The sequence below is a fragment of the Pomacea canaliculata genome, linkage group LG3, assembly GCF_003073045.1.
Source record: "Pomacea canaliculata isolate SZHN2017 linkage group LG3, ASM307304v1, whole genome shotgun sequence".
NCBI classification, from domain to species: Eukaryota; Metazoa; Mollusca; class Gastropoda; order Architaenioglossa; family Ampullariidae; genus Pomacea; species Pomacea canaliculata.
Window position 1 is genome coordinate 41,160,540 of NC_037592.1, and position 20,488 is coordinate 41,181,027.

The 20,488-nt window shown below is 43.3% G+C and overlaps 1 protein-coding gene across 1 annotated transcript; it reads left to right on the forward strand.

The window, feature by feature from the left end:
- Positions 1 to 109: 109 nt before the first annotated feature.
- Positions 110 to 7,853, forward strand: LOC112560054 (GTPase IMAP family member 7-like). The gene is made up of 3 exons (XM_025231623.1): positions 110 to 239; positions 2,131 to 2,294; positions 3,963 to 7,853. The coding sequence occupies exons 1-3, from the start codon at positions 224 to 226 to the stop codon at positions 5,031 to 5,033; spliced, it is 1,251 nt and encodes a 416-aa protein (XP_025087408.1). The 5' UTR covers positions 110 to 223; the 3' UTR covers positions 5,034 to 7,853.
- The last annotated feature ends 12,635 nt before the right edge of the window (positions 7,854 to 20,488 follow it).

The window sequence follows — 20,488 nt, forward strand, 5'->3', positions numbered from 1 at the left end:
ACGGTTTGTGAAGGTGAGAGGTGGGTTAATCACTACTTTACATATCAATCAACACTGCACAGTCCTAGAGGAGGCTTGAAGGTGACCTTGGTGAACAATGGACCAATCGCAATCTACTTTGCTGTTGACAGATACCCAAGTAACAGACCCCATATTTTCAAGTCTTTACCTTGGTTCTGCGTGCAGCTGTCTGACCGACCAGAGGCAAGTCAGCGCTTGAAGCATGTCGTCCAAACAAGGTAACTACCTTTAACCACCTGTTGAAAACTTTAGCTAATAAATATATTCGGTAACTTCTTAAACTCAATGTGGACAAAATAAAGGTTAGACTCCACAATAATAAATCTCCTATAAAATACAGACAGTACAACATTACAAAATTTGATTAGGTTAGTCCAAAACGTTAGCGCCTTTCACTAATACCATGAGGGTTCTAATCTAACCTCCGACAAGCTATCTTTCTCTTTATGTGGCATCTGTTTATAGGAGTGGCTGCTTTGCACAAACAGACCTATAGCTACTTAATACATTAGCCCTCTTCGTAGCTAAGGCTGTACATATAAGGCATCCACTACAGACCTCCATTTTTTCTGTCATCAGCAAGTTCAGGCATGCTGTTCCAGGACAGTTTCAGTTCTCTCTACTAATCTTCTCCATGTTTCCTTTGGCTGAACACACTTTCTCTTGTCTGGCCAATGAAGGGTTATTTAATGTGATGCCTCTGGTTTCATACATATCTTAGCCATTTCCATCTTCTTTTTTAGATTAAGGTTGTGAAATTTGTGCAGCGGTCTCTTGTAAAGATTTCTTCATTAGTAATTGTGTTAGTCCAGAATATCTTCAAGATTTTCCTCAGACATTTGGTTTGAAAGGTCGCTAGTTTCGACCTGATGTTTGCTGATATCTTCCAGCACTCCCTTCCAAAGAGTAAGACCAAAAGAAGAATTTATGAATATTCTTAATTCACATTCTTTCCTCTATCTCCATCTGTTGTTACTAGACTGTCAAGGTGTGCTAATTCTTGGACTCTATTTCTTTGTTATCAATTATAAGGGGTCTTGTTGACCCGGCATTTTGCCTCATTTCTTTTGTTTTTATCGTGTTTACTATTTTTGGTGCAGTTTTGGTCACATTGTTCATCTTTCCCTGCACGTCTGTGTGTTAGCTGGATAACTGGATCATTTCTTGTCTAAGCCAGCCCAGTTCAGTATAAATAGGAATGGTGAGAGAAACATTCCTGTTTAATAACAGTGTTGATGTTGTAGTTTACTTGCTGTTGCTAAAAAAAACTACCTGGCAATTAAAGCCTGTAAAGGGTGTTTTTTTATCACGTTTACTTTTTTTCGTGGTGTTCCATAGGGACGCATGATATCCCATAATGGCTCACGGTGTATGCTGTCAAATGCTTTCTCAAAGTCTATGAACAAATCATACAGAGTACAATTCCATCTTTTGAATTGTTCTATAATTTCTCTTAAGGTGAAGATTTGATCAGTGCATTATCTTCCTTTTCTACAGCCTGCTTGTTCTTGGCATCAAGAACATTGGTGAGTCTCTTTAAAATGGTACAACTAAAGAACTTGCTTGTTTGTGGTGACAGGGTTATGCCTCGCCAGTTGTTGCAGACTTCTAAATCATCTTTCTTTGGCAGTTTGAAGATTATGATTTTTTTCCCCATCCATCTGGTTTTTCTTCAGGATTCAATATTTTGTGGAAGAGCAACTTTGATATTTCTTCTTCTTCCAAATTTAATTAAAATTTCGGAGAAAATCACATCAGGCCCTAGCGCTTTGCCATTTTTGTGCTCTTGGATGGCTTCCTTTACTTCAGCGATGGTGACTGGACAGGTTTATGTCCAGGTCTTCTTCACTTTCTGGGATATTGGCTAGTACTGGAGGGCTTGGTCGGTTGAGCAGCCTCTCGACTTTCTTGCTTTCTTCAGTCATAGTATTTCCATCACACGCTGTTACAGGTAGGTCATCACTGTCACTTCTACTTCTTGTTAGCTTTTTTTGAGATCTTGTAAACCAAATTCATATCTTCAATGACCACCGCTCTAACAAAATTTAAAAGTAGCACATTGAAAGTTGAAACTAATTCCAATAAACAAAAATGAATTTTCTTCTACAGATGAGCATTTTCGTATCCTCCTCCTGGGAAAGTCTGGTAGCGGGAAAAGTTCTACAGGAAACACGATTCTTGGCGAAGACAGGTTTAAGACAGGATCATTTTTGACAGGAGTGACTAAGGATGCAGAAAGATATGTGGTGACCCACAAGAGGCGGACTATTGAGGTACCCATACTAAGAATATTTGAATAGGACCCTGCTGAATGTAGGTGGATATAGCCAGCTCGTTACTTACTGTATTTATGTGCTCAATTATCATAGAGCAATTGCTTCTGGCGTTGTTTTTTTCTGTATGAGAGCTTAAGAATCAAATCACACCCTGACATAAATAGAGAGAGGCAGCACAAACTCTGAGACAAATAGCCTTTGTAGAATGTTCTTTAAATTCTGTCAGCGCCTTAAAGACATGCTGCAGAAATCCAGCGCAGAAACAGAAATTCTGCTAGAAAACATCATAAAAAAATAACGTGCCTCTAGTGCACCAGCTGAATACTTACCTTCTCAAACTGGGCAATAGAGCGAGCTTCCGTCTGCACTTTGCTCCTAGATGAACCCTCCCTGGAATTACCGAGTACGCTGAAGGCACACAACTATTCTCTAGCTTATGAGAATGTTTAAGATGTAACTTTTGTCTCTTTATTTCTGTTGGATTAACTAAAAGTCTCGTTGTAAGACTAAAGATTTAAAATGCGAGCACTGAAGATTACGTCAGTCCTAACGGTCAAAGTAGTCATTCATGTCTCATCTGTCGTGTCACCGTGAAGGTCAAATCAGATCTCACTCAACAATGACAGCAAACTGTAGTAACTGTTACAACCTATATCCTTCATTCATTCAGTCATCCCTCAACTATCACGTTTGTAGTCTAGTTCTTCTTCTGGCGACACACACACAAACACAAACTGATGTCAACGCTCAGTTGTTCAGTTGCTGTCAGCGTCTCTAAAATAATAAGCAAGTGAGGCAACATACTGTTCATGGTTGAGTCCGTGACAGCATTGACATCTCTTGAAAATACCCTGAAGTATCATCTTAGAGTTTCGTGGTGGCCGAACTAGACCAGTGTAGGTAGTTTCAGTCTTGCGAGAACAGGTCCCTGCTGTTCTACTAGCGTGGCGACCATGCTCTATGCAAGGTTATTGGTTTTATTTTCTCTGGACTTGAGGGGACCAGTTTTGCCTCCGCAGTTTTATTTTTCTGCTTTAATTTGTTGAGATTGTTTCATTGTATTGACCTAAACGTTTTGGTGACGTCCTCGGCATTTTGAAGGACTTTACCTGCCTATGGGTTTGGGTTTTTTTTCCATCTAGTGATTTCCTCGACCAGCCTTAATTAGCTATCGCGCCATGACAGTTTTTTTTTTTCACATGTCCTCACTGCGGTGGACCTTACATCATCGCCAGTCATGTTTTAACATTGTTGTAGTTTATGTTTGCTTGGTAAGTATGTGGATATCAGCAAACTTCTCACGATATTGTCTACGCTCTTGATTTTTTCTGGTTTTTTTTTTTTTTTTGACAAATGGCTTGACGATCTTCAGATGTAAACTGTGACTCATCAACATCTTGATCTAACAAGATGTCATCTTCAGAACAGCCCTGGGTTATTTAACGAGTACACCATTCTTTGTAAATCGCTGTGAGCTCGCACCTATGGCTGAAATTCGGTGCTGTAGATCGACGACGACGACGACGACGACGACGACGACGACGACGACGACGACGCACGGAAAGCAAGCACTTTTCGGCTGCACACATACACAGTCTTGTCTGTCTCTCTCTTAAAATGTTTAAATACATTCAATGTTATCAGTGTATTAAAATGTGTCTGCAGGTAATGGATACCCCGGGTCTTTTTGACCCTCAACGAACAAATGAAGAAATCGGAATGACGATAGTTAAAGCTGTCAGTGGCTTACATCCGGGTCCTGACGTCTTTCTCTACGTCGTCAAGCTTGGCCGTTACACAAAAGAGGAGTTCCAGACATACCAGCTACTCCTCAAGATCTTCGAAAGCCAGATGGCCAAACACATGATCCTTCTATTTACTGGTGGCGATAATTTGAAAAGAGATAAGAATCATCCAGAAGATTCGCTAAAGGAAATGGGAGACGATTTCAGAGTACTCCTCAATGACTGTAACAGAAGATATATTGTGTTCGATAATACTGCCTCCAAGAAAGAGAAGAGCAAACAAAGAAAGGATCTGCTGGCGATGATCAGACAGATGATGGATAAGAATGGGGGTCAAAAATATACGTGCGATGTACTAAACAAGATCAACAGCAAGATAGAGGAGACTGTGAAGCAGAGGATGGCTGAAGCTGACAAAGAGTCTGTTGAGAAGACCGAGTTCTTTCAAGAATACCAGAAAAGAATCAAGAAGGATCAGGAAGAATACGAAAAACGAAGGTTAGAAGAAGAGAATAGTGCCAAAGAAAGGATACAGAAAGAACTGGAGGCTAAACTGAAAATGTTTGAAAAGGAAAATCAAAAGAAGGAAGAAGAGCTTCGAGAGATGAAGAAAAAAGAGAAGCAACAGATGGAGAAACAGATGAAAGAGATGGGCATTCGACAGACTGAAGAAATAGAGAAGTACCGAAAGGATTTTGAGGAAAAGATGAAGGAAAGCAAGAGAGAGATGATAGAAAATGCTCAGCGAGAAAAAGCGGAGCTAGAAAAGCAGTTACGACAGAAAATAGAGAAAGAGAACAAGGCAAATCAAGAACAGTTAAAGAAGGAGATGGAAGGAAAGATGCAAGAAATTGCCACAGAAGTGATGAAGGAAAGAGTGAATAATGATCAGGAGAAAAACTGGGTGGCTGATGCTGCGAATGGAGTTTTGAAGCTCGCTTCGGGATGGCTTTTTGGTGAAAGAGCTAGAGTGAGTGGGCTGTCAAATTAGTTGGTTTTCTACATACTGTGCAAACAATAACCTAGGATTAGTAACAAAACATGTATTTAGAATAAACAAGACATATCTAAAATCTCATCAAGTCCAACTTTATTATCTGTTCGAGGAAGTCCAAGACAATTTTTTTTCTTTTGCTAACACACCCAACCACATATACAAACAAAATATGAGTATATATACACACACACACAACATAATGGGCTGACATACATACCCATACAAGACATTCAACACACACGCACACCTACATCTTCTCACACATACATGTAAACCTCCTAAGGAGGATGCCAGGTAGTATGATAGTATAGTACGAGTCCTTGCACCTTTTATTGAGGATGGCGGTGGCTGCTGGCACCAAGGACCTTTGAAAGTCAGTTGTTCGCGCACGTGACACGTTGTAGCGCCTGCCCGAGGGCAACAACTGAAAGTTGTGATGGAGAGGGTGAGATTGGTCTGAGGGGATGCTATGTACATTTTTCTTACTGCATGAAGGTGCAAGTCAGACCGTGGCAGTGGTGCACCAGTAATTTTATTGGCCTGGTGGATGACTGGCCAGCCTCGCTTTGTCTTTGACAAGTATGTGACCATACCAGGCGGCGATGTTAAATGTGAGTATGCTGTCAACAAGATACCTGTAAACAGTCCCCAAAATCCCAGACCTGACATTGAAGCTGCTGGGTTTTCTCAAAAGGCACAGACTTTGCTGGGCCTGATATATATATATATGAAATATGAAACAGCCCACACTTTGTTCATGCTTTGTTTCTTTTCGAAAATTGTAAAGACCAGAAACAATTAAAAGATCTATCGTAGTATAATAATAAGTAGCAACACTAATAGTAATAAAAAGTAAATGTACGTTTTTTTCTGTCGAAGCTATACGTTGGACTATTGCTATGATCACAAAGAGTGGAAGCTTGAAAGTCAGCATTTTATCTTCCTCCTTCTCGATCTCGTTTTCTACATGGTGAAGTAGTTAACACTTGACTGCTTGGTTACCCAGTCACGTCCAGACGAAGAGCGGTCCGGTGGCGCAACGGTTAGCGCTGTTAGCGCCTGTCACCAATACAGTGAAGGTTGGCTGCCCTGAGTTCATTTCTCTTCTCGGGCACGCTGATCTTTCTCTGCACGTGGCATCTGTTTACAGGGCTGGCTGCTTGCCGTAATATAGCCTTAGCTGCTGACACGGCGTAAAACACCAATCCCCCCCCACACACACACACACGTCCAGACGAGTGTCTTGCGCGATTCTAACGGCCAGGGTTAGGGTGGCACGGGTGGGGGCTCTTTTATCACGTGACGAGAGTATCAGTCGACATTTTCCTTTTCAGCGCATGGGCGGGTCACGGCGGGTCCTAATTAGTGTTTGTCTCAACAACTAAAGGCGGTGAGTAGTCTACCCGGAACACAGTCAGGAAATCTGACAAAAGTAGTTAACAACAGGGGTGGCCAGCGATGGACAAAGAAAGGTGCAGACTGGTCAGAAAACTCGTTTTCCGAGCCGTTAGGGTGGCGAACGGAGGTAAGTCTCAAGTAGTTTTCTTCTGGAGTTTTTGCAGACAAACGTATTATTTACTCGAGGACAGTCGGTATATTTATTGTGTCTGGAAAGGTCCCTGGACTATTCATTCATTTCATTTCGTAGCTGGCACCGAAGGTCAGTCAGTGCTGTTAAACATGAGTCATGACTGCTGGCAGGTACGAGTAGGAAAACATCGCATACACATGTAAAGATTTATACCGCTGCCTCCTCACCTGTTAATAGCTTGCGTTTGCAAATATTTGATACATGTATTAATATAGCACACACGACATGAACCACATACTGAAGAGACAATAGTATACCTTTGACATAATTTAATAGTTCAATTCTTAATTGCTTTGGTAATTTTCAAATCATGAAATGTAAAGGATCGTTGATATGACAATTTTAGATAAATTGTATTTTTTTATTTTGCATACTTTCTGTTCATGAACAATTTTTTTTAAGTAACTATTATTTGTATGTGCAAATGTGGGCCAAATACAAATAGTAAAGACTTTTAGAAAATGTCATCATGCCACTCATAAATAATGTAATCAGGCCATTTATTAAATTATGTAATATGCCCCTTGTTAAATTATTCTGGTCTATTATCTGTTTCACTTTGGGAAATCTATGGAATCATTTAAGTGTGATTCAAAGCAACACTCACTTGTTGAAAAATCACAGGTGATGTAAGAAAGAGATAGAGTAATTATGTGATGCTGGATACACGCAGCAGCTTGACATCAAAACACCTGCCAGATGGCGCGTCAAGGGACATAACCAAATATTTTTGTGTCGGACGGAAAAGCCTCCTATCGCACCACTTTATTATCATCAAAGATAATGATTAGAACAAGATATCTCATTACTCGAAGTTTTCGATGTAAACAGCAATGATCACATTGAGAGGAGCGACCCTAGTGGTCAATTGATACTTTGATTCAGGGGACATAATTACCTAAAATAGGAGCTGAGATTTTGTTTGTATATCGTGATATGTTTTAGTGTGTATATATATTATCTTTGAATTGTTTCTTGTGTGTCAATTTTTTTTAATACATAAGGGCAAACGAAAGGCATCGCCTGCCCAGATTTGCAGCACAAAAGGCCTACGTTGTAGATGTTTAAGAGAATATTTATAGCGATCTTTTTGTTGACAACATTGCTCTGTATTCGAAATAAGTAACACAAGTAGACCCACTGGGTCATTAGTAACGTATATGTAACAGTCGGCCTTACTGAAGTGAAGTGAAAATAAATTTCGATCAGGAACATGATGAAAACCCTGTCTTGGAGTATATCGGTGCACTAATTTTCATAACATCGTTTTAGTCACTTACAACAACTAAATAATTAATATCTGGCTGTTAACTTATCTATTTTCCTTCTGCAAGTGTTTTGTATATATATATATGTGAGAGAGAGAGAGAGAGCAGGAAAGGAAACAATCATTCATACATCCCACATGACACCCAGCAAATCAAACATTAACAGTAAAGAAAATCAGAAAAGATCAAGTGCATAAATATTTCTAAAAATCCTGAATAACAGAGATTAGAAAAAGTGCGTGTAAAAGAGAATATACACCTTTCGGATATTCTTTTCAGCCTTAAAATCCTCAAGTTTCTTCTACCAGCAGAGGGGTTGAGACTGTGTAATATCAAACTCAATTGAAACCAATTTCAAACAAATTTATACGGAATGGGGAGAATAAAGATGACAAAACTACAAATAAAAATGGCATTTCAATACAACGCATTTTAAAACTAAAAAGAAAAAACTCATTCCATACAAAAACAATAAACTATACACTATGAGAAAAACGAGGCAAGCTCTGGGATGGAACCCACAGGGAGGCGCAGGGTTGGGAGACAGTGCGCTGAGCTCAAACGAATAAACAGCAATTAACCATAAAACAATCAAACAAATTTTGGTGTAAAGTTTATACCAGTCTCTTTGATAACGTTTTCAAAGGTCCACCTGAATTAAAATTTTGTTCAATTACTGAGTTAAGCTATTAAAATAATACTCAAGCTAATAACCTGAGCATTTTGACTGTGAGCATAGACGAACACTAAACAACTCATTCAAACTGGCAGAGGAGAAACTAATCAAAGGGACGTAAGACACATAAAAAAAAGGTTTCGCTTGTTATCTCCCATTCTTCAGTGTTTGTTACCAGTTCTGCACTGAAAAATTGTATATAAATAATATAAATAATATAAATATAAAAAATCAAGTCTTTAAAAGGAGACAGAAGAAATCAATGTTTACTCCCTTACTGAAATTGTTTATTTTAATCGGTCTGTTTTTGTTTTCTTTAGCAAGATAACCCCTACGCTACGGAGACGGTGTTCGCGATCTGCACCAATCTAACCTACTAATCTAACCGCCTCATATTTTCTGTCCCTTGCGGGCCTCAGACTCTGCTGTCTAGTGTAGGTCGTCACCCGACCCCAAAAGCTTGACATCAACGGAAATGTCTTGAGCAAGATTTGTTGTTGTTCTTCTTCTTCTGCTGCTACTTCTTCTTCTTCTTCATCATCTTCTTCTTCTTCTTCTCAAGGTAATGTTTTGCAGTACAGGGGTATGTTCAGTAATCGAGTGCTGAGAAGTCTGTCGCAGACAGGCATGTGGGTACCTTCGACGGGGACACAACTACGTATTCCTTGATATGTTAAATTTGAATTCTCTCCCTTTAAACTCTGAGTTGTTTTCTGTAGTCTGTTCAAGTCTGTCAAGCATGTGTAAATACAACTGGCAGGTAACAGGTAAGCGTAAAATACATTTATTGTGCCATTTGGGGTTGCGGCAAAAAGAAAAAATAATTATATCAGGCTTATGATTTATATAGCTCAAAATCACTCTCACGAAGGAGCATGCTCCCAGCGCTTCAGGCAAGTAGAAAACATGGACAAAATAAGTAGGAACAAAGGAGAAAAAAACTATGCAGACTTAATAAAAGACAAACATAGAAGACACAACAAAGAAGGGAACAAACGGTAAGGATGGTGAGTGTCATAAATCTATAGAGGAAGACAAGCTACAAGTTCAGAGCCAATTTCTTTTCTTTTTTTCCTTTTTTTTTTTCTTTTTTTAACATTCTGTACCCATTCTTAGATAAAATATTTTAGGTCTGTTCTTTTTTCATTCAAAAATATAAGTGAAACACAATAACTAAAGATTCTAGGGGAAATTACAAACGTTTTATTGAAAAATAAACACGTGTCATTCAAAGAAATATTATAGTTAATGTGTTGCTTTGACATGATGCCACCTCCTCTGATGTGTTGGATAATATGAAATATATTTCATCCCTTGTCAGAACATTAATATGCAAGTAAATGCCAACTTCAATAGGAATTGATGGAGGAAAGTGGCGAGTGGTCACAGTGATAAGTGCCAGACTGAAGGCAAAACTAGACACCCCGCGCGCCACAAACACACCCTAGGTGGCTGGCTATCTCCTGACGCCGTCTCCAACACTGTTTGAACATCACCACGTGTCAAGGGAGACTACCGCAGAGTCAGGCTCACGCACGTTTGCTGCACGTGGCCCCGCGGTTACTACTACCTAACCCTCCAGACTTTGTTATAAATGACATACACAAATCTATCCTTAGGTTTTTTTTGGAATGGAAAAAATGATAAAATTAATAGAAAAATATCCATTAAAAATATCCAGGCTGGAGGCATGGGCATACCTGATGTTAAAACTTATATGAATGCGTTAAAATTATCATGGCTGCGGAAAATAAAGAAAAGCAACCACAGCTGAAAAAAAAATTTCTGTCTACTCATAAAATAATAGGTTATTTGGACAAACTGGGCCCTGCAGTTTGCCACTACATGTATATTAATGCAAACAGCTTCGATCTGGACAGATGTACTAAAAGCATACAGGATATTTGGCTTCTCTGGGCAGATGGATGTATTCTTAAAATTTTTGTTAATTTATGTGTATATGTTTGTTTTTTATGTTGGTATATTGTAAAATATCGCTTGTTTGTTATGTATACTTATATTGTTATGTATCTGTAAAAAATCATGTATCCCTTATGTCTCCTCGTAGTCTGGATACCCTATACCTACTTGAAAATGTTTGTGAATAGACATGTTTTCCTTCCCTGATTTGGTATTTGTATACGTGAAGATAATATATGGGTGATCGTGACCTGTCCTTTCATAGGGTAGGGTGAGATGGAGGAAAGATTTGTGTAGATTGTCAGAGATATATTTGTTGATCTATTTATGTAAATTGAAGTGTGCGGTAGTTTTTCTTATGTTCTGTATATGTATTGTTTAATATAAAAAAAAAGAGAAGTTCAAAAAAGAAACAAAAAAGCAAAAAAACCCGTATGGCCAGCTGGAGGGATTGTGAGATTCGGCTTTTCATGAGCTTGGTGAAGAGCACAAAGAAGGGCTTTTGCGACACTTTCCAATACGTGGACCGCGAAAAAAAAAAAATCAGCTGTGGAAAGACATAGCAGTTGCCATCAGTGCTCGTGGAGAGCAAAAACGGGAATGGGCCCAAATTTTAAAAAAATGATCAAATTTAAAAGCCAGGGTGGTCGATGTCCTGTATTAAATCGCACAGGTACATGATATCGACTCGCCGAAAGCGAAATCGAGCGTAGAGTTCAACGTCGTCATACAGGTCACATTGTTTCTGTTTTATGCCGTGCCAGCAACTAGGGCTATATCACGGATCATACAGGTCAAAAAGATTGTGTCTGTCACGAAACACACGTTCCCTCCTCAAATGTCTTCTTATCATCATTCTACTAGGCCACAGACGTTGAAAACAAATTGGCGATGCCTGGAGACGAACGACCAGATTCTTTTTTTCCACTTTGCCAACACTTGGATCATCAATTTTCTCCTTCTGATGTTAGTTGTTTCTAGTCATTTACTAAATAAGTCAAAGGCATTTGAGAAGTACCCTCCACTTCCCCACAAGCAGTGTCTCGGCACTTACCCTGTCTTCCTGGGAAGTGAAGTGCTGACGGTTAATTATATTGTCTTGTTATCTTCCTTTCTAGAATATTCCAACTAGAATTCGTTTGAACACCGTAGAATCTCAAGAAAGCCTTCCCACCCCTCCAATCCCAACTACTTATATACACTTCCCTTACGGAATCTTCCACAACCTCTCGCTCCACTTCCTGTGATGTCACGTGATTGCATCCGGTCACTCGCCTGTGCCGGTAATACAAACATGTCCCTGGGAGCATTTATTGCTGGGAGTGACGAATCACCCCGTATTGTTTACAGTCAAGAGTCATAAGTGTATTGAAGGTTGTTGTTGTTTTTTGTTTTTGTTTTTGTGGGGGTTTTTTTGGGGGGGGGGTCATTTTTTGGTGATGGTGGACTTTTTGATAAAGCATAGAATGTACGTACATAAGGAATGCTGGTCTGATACACTTTGTTGGCCCGCGGCTTTAAATAATTTGTGTGAAATAAATTATTTCTTCCATTATTTTCACCTTTCTTTTCGTTCACGAGACACGCTAATAACCCAGTGAGAACTGACGAATCGAAGTCTGAGAACACAGGTCTTGTAACCAACAATAACTCCTGGGATAATATCTGAGGGAAGCCAAGTATTTTGTAATATATTGAAAATTTTTCTTAAAACTCGTGATAGAACCTAACAATATTATATGTTTCACCATTTTAGGTTAGCAGCTGATCATGATTTTGCATATGTACGCACTTCCGTTCGTAGACATACGCGTCGATGTCTATGCAACCATCATTAAAACAAGTGCTATCACACCGCTCTTTGTAAGCTATTTCTCTTCTGGGAAAGAAGCCACTTAACAACAAGTTCCTTCCTGCTAATGCACTTGAGATGAATGCATATCTCTCATCATTTCCGACACATCTGCCAGAATTCGTATCCTGATGAAAATGGTAAAAGCGCGGTCCTTTGTTAACTCCAAGTTTGGCTAAATGCGAGTATGTAGTAGATGGAAGGAAAAAAGAATACAAAGAGAGGTATTAAACTAGATACCACATCCTATGAGTAAGAGAATTAGAGCTAGAAAAATCTGCTTGGGAACTTTCGTCCTCTTCCCTGGGACAAGAAGGAGGAAGAGACTGGTGCTAGGGAAGGAGCCGCGACTATCCGATGGTCTGGCCGCAGTGTGTAGCTATCCTTGTAAATGGTGGATCAGTCCGTGTACACTACATAGCTAAAATGTTAATAGGTAGTACACGATAGCAAATATGAATCAATGTCCATTGGATGTACACTCAGCCATTTAAAGCTGATTCTATAAGTGATTTTATAGATAGATAAGAAAGAAGTGGTTACTTACACTTTCATCACCATTGTTGAAAAGAAAGGTAGTTATTTATTATTTTTTCACGATTCCAACTATACACACAGAACTTAAAGAAAATTTTATTTTCCTCAGATTAGTAGACAGTCGGATCTGATGAATACTAGGATGTACAGTTCGGCACAAGATGACGACTAATACGGCTCACACCTGAGAATGAACTCACGACACCTTTAGTTGAAGTCGCATGAGACTGATGTTCCAGGAATCCACTATATCTACATATTCCACGAATATATGAAGCTTTGACCCTCCTCTAGGGGACAGACGCTAAAACCCAATTAGCGATGACTTTTGGGGACGAGCAACCTGTCACTCACGCACACATACACACCTGGACATTTGCACTTCTTTCTTTAGAAAAGACATGTATACGTTTAATAAAAACTGAATTTATACCATAACAACAAATTTAAAATACAGTATACGATAAAAGTTGAAACAAGTTGCTAGTAAACATACATCAGTTAATGCTTACTACTAACTGAGATTATCTCTTTTTATTACTTATTACTATCACTAATTCCAAACAGTCCTGAAAGAAAGTGATGAAGATCAAACTTAAGGATAAAAAGTGAAAAGTTCGGAACAACACTGATTTCAACAGTCACTGGTAACTAATGTTCCATGGTCCAAATATATAAAGCTTCTATACAACACACACACACGTTAACTTGAATCGTACAAACAAACAAACACAACTGACGTCTCCCCTTTAGGCACGAGCGACCTCACAGCTCAATATGACTCTGTCTCTGCACGAGCGACCTCAACTTTTCTGGTCAAAATACTACAGGATACCAATGAAACTGAACCTATAACAGTTATAAACAAGAACAAAATTACTCATTCATTTCTATTTACAAAACTACATAAAAAGTCAACATAAAAACTCCACCCTTGACATTATCAAATTTGAATTCCACACTGATCGCGGGTATACTCGCGGGAAACAGATTTTCTCTGGCGCACCCTTCCCATGATGGCCCAGCCCTGTCCACGAGGGCAAGAGAAGGCGGGGTCGTTGAGGTCGCTGCAGGAGGCAGGACTGTGGCACCCAGTGCCAGGCTGGGGGATTCGGCTGCAAGGCGGGGTGGGTGGGTCGGCCTGGCTTTACCACCGGGCAAGAGCACCACCACGGCTGCAAGGCGGGGGTGGGTGGGTCACGTGGGTGGTCACGTGCCCAGGACATGCACCCACGTCACGAGCCACTGAAATTAAGTTTTATATCTGTCCAGCCTGTGGGCCTTGCACGAATTTAACATTAATATAGAAAGAGATTGAAAAGCATGAACACATGCACTTCAGGTGGCTTAATTATGGAATATTTGAATGTTTTGTTTACCGCCATTAGTGTCTACAAACAAACAAAGGTGTGCATAATTTCAGACCTTTACCCTCATTACCATGGTGATACCTTTGATTAGTGTCTGTGTATGGGAATTAGTCTTCTGGAACTCAGTCTTGTTGAATGGTTACCTGAGGTTTATAATCAGTGGCATATAGCTGTGTGGATCGTGTGAATTGTTCGATGAAAACAATAAAATCGAAAAAAATTAATGAAATTATTCAATGTCTTATTGCGTTTGATGTGTTTATTTACAGTGGACGAAAGTGCACGTGTGTATATATATATAAATGCAAGGAGAATGTTTATATGATTTTGTTTGCTGCAGAAAGAACTCAGAATCAATTTCCCTGAAAACTATCCATCTTTCTGTCGAGAGCTCTCACACTGTGTAGTATGGCATACAGTATAAAGTGTCGACTATCAGGAATTGGCTGTGCTGCCCATAATATGTACACAGCGCCATACAAACTGCTGCAGACCAACCAACAGACATGAAATCAATAATATGAAAATTTATTATTACGAATGTGATGAAGAAGAGAGCTCCACTGCTCAGCAGCACAGAGGCAGGACGTCCGTTGTCCGTGTGTGGCTGTCTTTGTGGGAGGGAGGATGGAATGCAGGAGGGGAAGGTGGAGAGGTAGCACTAGAAAGCTCGGCACAGCACTTAGGTGGTCCAGATGCTCACAGTTATAGAACAAGACAAGACCTTCCGCCGACTAGTCCATTACGCAAATTGAACCTTTACAGTCCGATGGTTTTATCAGGTCATAGTCAGGTGGTGGGGTCTGTAGGTGGAGAGCACTTGGAAAAAATCTGAGTGGATAAGTTTGTTATTGCTTTTGTGTGGAAGGAAGGATGTCACAAGTTCTTTACGGATCTTCGGCATTGTCGCTTGACTTTCGAAAGACTGCTGAATGTTTGGGCTGCGTGCGAGCTCGGGTATGTCAGTCCAGGGACTGGGCAATACAAGTGGGTAAATATTATCAGGCATTGTCTGGTAGCTTCGTCTCTTTAATCTGTGATTAAATTGTAGAGTTACCAACATCACTAAAAAAGTAATAAAACGTCAGCAGCTATCTGTTAAATTTTTTTATTTATCATGCAGTTTTAAAAACAAAAAACAAGACACTTTACTGAAACGTTCTCAAAATAATTAAGTTTGAAATCATACTGTGTTTTTTTAATCCATTTAGCTTTTATTGTAAATTTGTTTATTTCTAAATTTCCTTCTTTAGAACAGTTGTAAGTTTTAGAAACACGCTGTCCACCCAGCCTCACCCACATATACATATGGTCCGTTAGTGGCCACAACAAGGTACAGGGCGATAAAAATAAGTGTCTCTTCGACTCTTGTTAATCTCTATTTCTTATTAAGGTATAATCAGAAATATTGTACAGCGGTATATGCATCATCGCATAGACTAACCCTTCACTTCAGACCCCGTGTGGTCACCGGCTTCCTACCAGCACATGATGGCACAGTCCTACCAATGAGAGGAGGGGCTGATGGAAAGGGGGGGCATAAAGACAGGGCTGGGGATTCTGGCATGGCACCGCACCCCAGCCAGGTCCAGAGCACCGCCCTGGCTGGAAGACAGGGCTGGGGATTCTGGCATGGCACCGCACCCCAGCCAGGTCCAGAGCACCGCCCTGGCTGGAAGACAGGGCTGGGGATTCTGGCATGCACCGCACCCCAGCCAGGTCCAGAGCACCGCCCTGGCTGGAAGACAGGGCTGGGGATTCTGGCATGGCACCGCACCCCAGCCAGGTCCAGAGCACCGCCCTGGCTGGAAGACAGGGCTGGGGATTCTGGCATGGCACCGCACCCCAGCCAGGTCAGAGCACCGCCTGGCTGGAAAGACAGGGCTGGGGATTCTGGCATGGCACCGCACCCAGCCAGGTCCAGAGCACCGCCCTGGCTGGAAGACAGGGCTGGGGATTTCTGGCATGGGCACCGCACCCCAGCCAGGTCCAGAGCACCGCCCTGGCTGGAACAGGGCTGGGGATTCTGGCATGGCACCGCACCCCAGCCAGGTCCAGAGCACCGCCCTGGCTGGAAGACAGGGCTGGGGGATTCTGGCATGGCACCGCACCCAGCCAGGTCCAGAGCACCGCCCTGGCTGGAAGACAGGGCTGGGGATTCTGGCATGGCACCGCACCCCAGCCAGGTCCAGAGCACCGCCCTGGCTGGAAGACAGGGGCTGGGGATTCTGGCATGGCACCGCACCCAGCCAGGTCCAGAGCACCGCCCTGGCTGGAAGACAGGGCTGGGGATTCTGGCATGGCACCGCACCCCAGCCAGGTCCAGAGCACCGCCCTGGCTGGAAGACAGGGCTGGGGATTCTGGCATGGCACCGCACCCCAGCCAGGTCCAGAGCACCGCCCTGGCTGGAAGACAGGGCTGGGGATTCTGGCATGGCACCGCACCCCAGCCAGGTCCAGAGCACCGCCCTGGCTGGAAGACAGGGCTGGGGATTCTGGCATGGCACCGCACCCCAGCCAGGTCCAGAGCACCGCCCTGGCTGGAAGACAGGGCTGGGGATTCTGGCATGGCACCGCACCCCAGCCAGGTCCAGAGCACCGCCCTGGCTGGAAGACAGGGCTGGGGATTCTGGCATGGCACCGCACCCCAGCCAGGTCCAGAGCACCGCCCTGGCTGGAGACAGGGCTGGGGATTCTGGCATGGCACCGCACCCCAGCCAGGTCCAGAGCACGCCCTGGCTGGAAGACAGGGCTGGGGATTCTGGCATGGCACCGCACCCCAGCCAGGTCCAGAGCACCGCCTGGCTGGAAGACAGGGCTGGGGATTCTGGCATGGCACCGCACCCCAGCCAGGTCCAGAGCACCGCCCTGGCTGGAAGACAGGGCTGGGATTCTGGCATGGCACCGCCAGGTCCAGAGCACCGCCCTGGCTGGAAGACAGGGCTGGGGATTCTGGCATGGCACCGCACCCAGCCAGGTCCAGAGCACGCCCTGGCTGGAAGACAGGGCTGGGGATTCTGGCATGGCACCGCACCCCAGCCAGGTCCAGAGCACGCCCTGGCTGGAAGACAGGGCTGGGGATTCTGGCATGGCACCGCACCCCAGCCAGGTCCAGAGCACCGCCCTGGCTGGAAGACAGGGCTGGGGATTCTGGCATGGCACCGCACCCAGCAGGTCCAGAGCACGCCTGGCTGGAAGACAGGGCTGGGGATTCTGCATGGCACCGCACCCCAGCCAGGTCCAGAGCACCGCCCTGGCTGGAAGACAGGGCTGGGATTCTGGCATGGCACCGCACCCCAGCCAGGTCCAGAGCACCGCCCTGGCTGGAAGACAGGGCTGGGATTCTGGCATGGCACCGCACCCAGCCAGGTCCAGAGCACCGCCTGGCTGGAAGACACTGTGACTCCAGAGCACCGCCCTGGCTGAAGACTGGGATTCTGGCATGGCACCGCACCCCAGCCAGGTCCAGAGCACCGCCCTGCTGGAAGACAGGGCTGGGATTCTGGCATGGCAGCACCCCAGCCAGGTCCAGAGCACCGCCCTGGCTGGAAGACAGGGCTGGGGATTCTGGCATGGCACCGCACCCAGCCAGTCCAGAGCACCGCCCTGGCTGGAGACAGGGCTGGGATTCTGGCATGCACCGCACCCCAGCCAGGTCCAGAGCACCGCCCTGGCTGGCTGGCTGTTAGCTGTTAGCTGTTAGCTGTTAGCTGTTAGCTGTTAGCTGTTAGCTGTTAGCTGTTAGCTGTTAGCTGTTAGCTGTTAGCTGTTAGCTGTAGCTGTTAGCTGTTAGCTGTTAGCTGTTAGCTGTTAGCTGTTAGCTGTTAGCTGTTAGCTGTTAGCTGTTAGCTGTTAGCTGTTAGCTGTTAGCTGTTAGCTGTTAGCTGTTAGCTGTTAGCTGTTAGCTGTTAGCTGTTAGCTGTTAGCTGTTAGCTGTTAGCTGTTAGCTGTTAGCTGTTAGCTGTTAGCTGTTAGCTGTTAGCTGTTAGCTGTTAGCTGTTAGCTGTTAGCTGTTAGCTGTTAGCTGTTAGCTGTTAGCTGTTAGCTGTTAGCTGTTAGCTGTTAGCTGTTAGCTGTTAGCTGTTAGCTGTTAGCTGTTAGCTGTTAGCTGTTAGCTGTTAGCTGTTAGCTGTTAGCTGTTAGCTGTTAGCTGTTAGCTGTTAGCTGTTAGCTGTTAGCTGTTAGCTGTTAGCTGTTAGCTGTTAGCTGTTAGCTGTTAGCTGTTAGCTGTTAGCTGTTAGCTGTTAGCTGTTAGCTGTTAGCTGTTAGCTGTTAGCTGTTAGCTGTTAGCTGTTAGCTGTTAGCTGTTCGCTGTTCGCTGTTCGCTGTTCGCTGTTCGCTGTTCGCTGTTCGCTGTTCGCTGTTAGCTGTTCGCTGTTCGCTGTTCGCTGTCGCTGTTCGCTGTTCGCTGTTCGCTGTTCGCTGTCGCTGTTCGCTGTCGCTGTTCGCTGTTCGCTGTTCGCTGTTCGCTGTTCGCTGTTCGCTGTTCGCTGTTCGCTGTTCGCTGTTCGCTGTTCGCTGTTCGCTGTTCGCTGTTCGCTGTTCGCTGTTCGCTGTTCGCTGTTCGCTGTTCGCTGTTCGCTGTTCGCTGTTCGCTGTTCGCTGTTCGCTGTTCGCTGTTCGCTGTTCGCTGTTCGCTGTTCGCTGTTCGCTGTTCGCTGTTCGCTGTTCGCTGTTCGCTGTTCGCTGTTCGCTGTTCGCTGTTCGCTGTTCGCTGTTCGCTGTTCGCTGTTCGCTGTTCGCTGTTCGCTGTTCGCTGTTCCAAAAACAAGACAGGTACAGGATAGATAGCATGGACTCAATTTCATGGACTCATGGACTCTACACGCTTTCAGACACAGAGTTGTGAACGAAAGACAAGACAACAGTAGAACAAGAGGCTAAGCCCTGTCTGTCGAGTGAACTACACAATCTCCACACACCCGTAAAGATGGAGACGGGGTAGACTGCACACAGCCCCACAAAATTTTACACTTAATTTACTACACCAGAGATGAACATCTACACTACAAGGCCAACAAAGTTTACATAACTTACATCAAAACACATACATTACTGTATGAGCAGTAATATAAATATCATATCAATGTCATAGATAACTTTAAACTTTTCCGTCATTCAGTTTATAGTTAGACAACTGTTATTTAAATAGTTACCAAAATTCTTACTTACGGTTTGGATTCTGTCCAGGCAGGTTCACACTAACACACACATCTACAATTCATTGAAAAATCTTTGTTGAAACTTCCTTGAATATTCTTCCTTGAAAACTCTCCTAAGTTGGGGTCGGTGGAGGTGACGAGGCCAACAGCCCCTCCCCCCGGCTGACGATGTCCTGATCCCAGGGTAGCGAGTGTCGACTAGGCGAACACACCTGTATACGAGATACACACTCGCAAACTCCTGAACAGTGAGGGCTGACGAGGCAGACACACCTGACTGCTGACGATATTCAGTTTCCCCGGACCGCAGGTGTTGGATAGGCTGAAACACCTGACTGGCGACGATATTCTCACAATGGTGCTGACTGCGCAGATACACCTAGCTGCTGATGATACTCCTCCAATCGTTCCTTTCCTCTTTAATTCCGTGTCCTAGGTAATTCCTCTCCCGGGTAATTCCTGAAATGCTTACTTGGCTAATGAATATTCTTATTGAACTTTATCACTATTACAACCACAGCAACTCTTTCCATTATCATCACTTATGCACACATTAAATAATTTTACACCATTCTTTCATCTATAGAGATGCCAAAAGCGATTACTGAAGCGCCCGCTGTCTATTTCTCTGTTTTTTTCTTCTTATCTGTTATCTTTTTTAACGTGGTTGTGGTCTGGTCACAATAACACAAACACTGTAACACACAGTATAAACACCAAATAATTGTACTTAGACAACTCGCACAGAGAAAACTCAATGCTAACTATACTCTCGCACTTCTCAGTTCCACGCTAAGAATGTAAAGTTCTTATACTTGTTCTCTCGTCTATCTACAAGAATGGAATGACATCATGGAACTATGTCCGATGACTAGTGGCCACACTGAAAAATTAAAAAAAGTCGAAGATAATACTTACAATTCTCGTCTGTCCATGGTCTCCCGATGTACGATACTCTCACAAATCTCAGCGCCAGGAATGTTCTTCCCCACACAATCACTGCTAGGCAGGTGAGCTGTCACACTAGCAATCACACTAGCACGCCACTGCACATATTGCCATGGAAACACCAA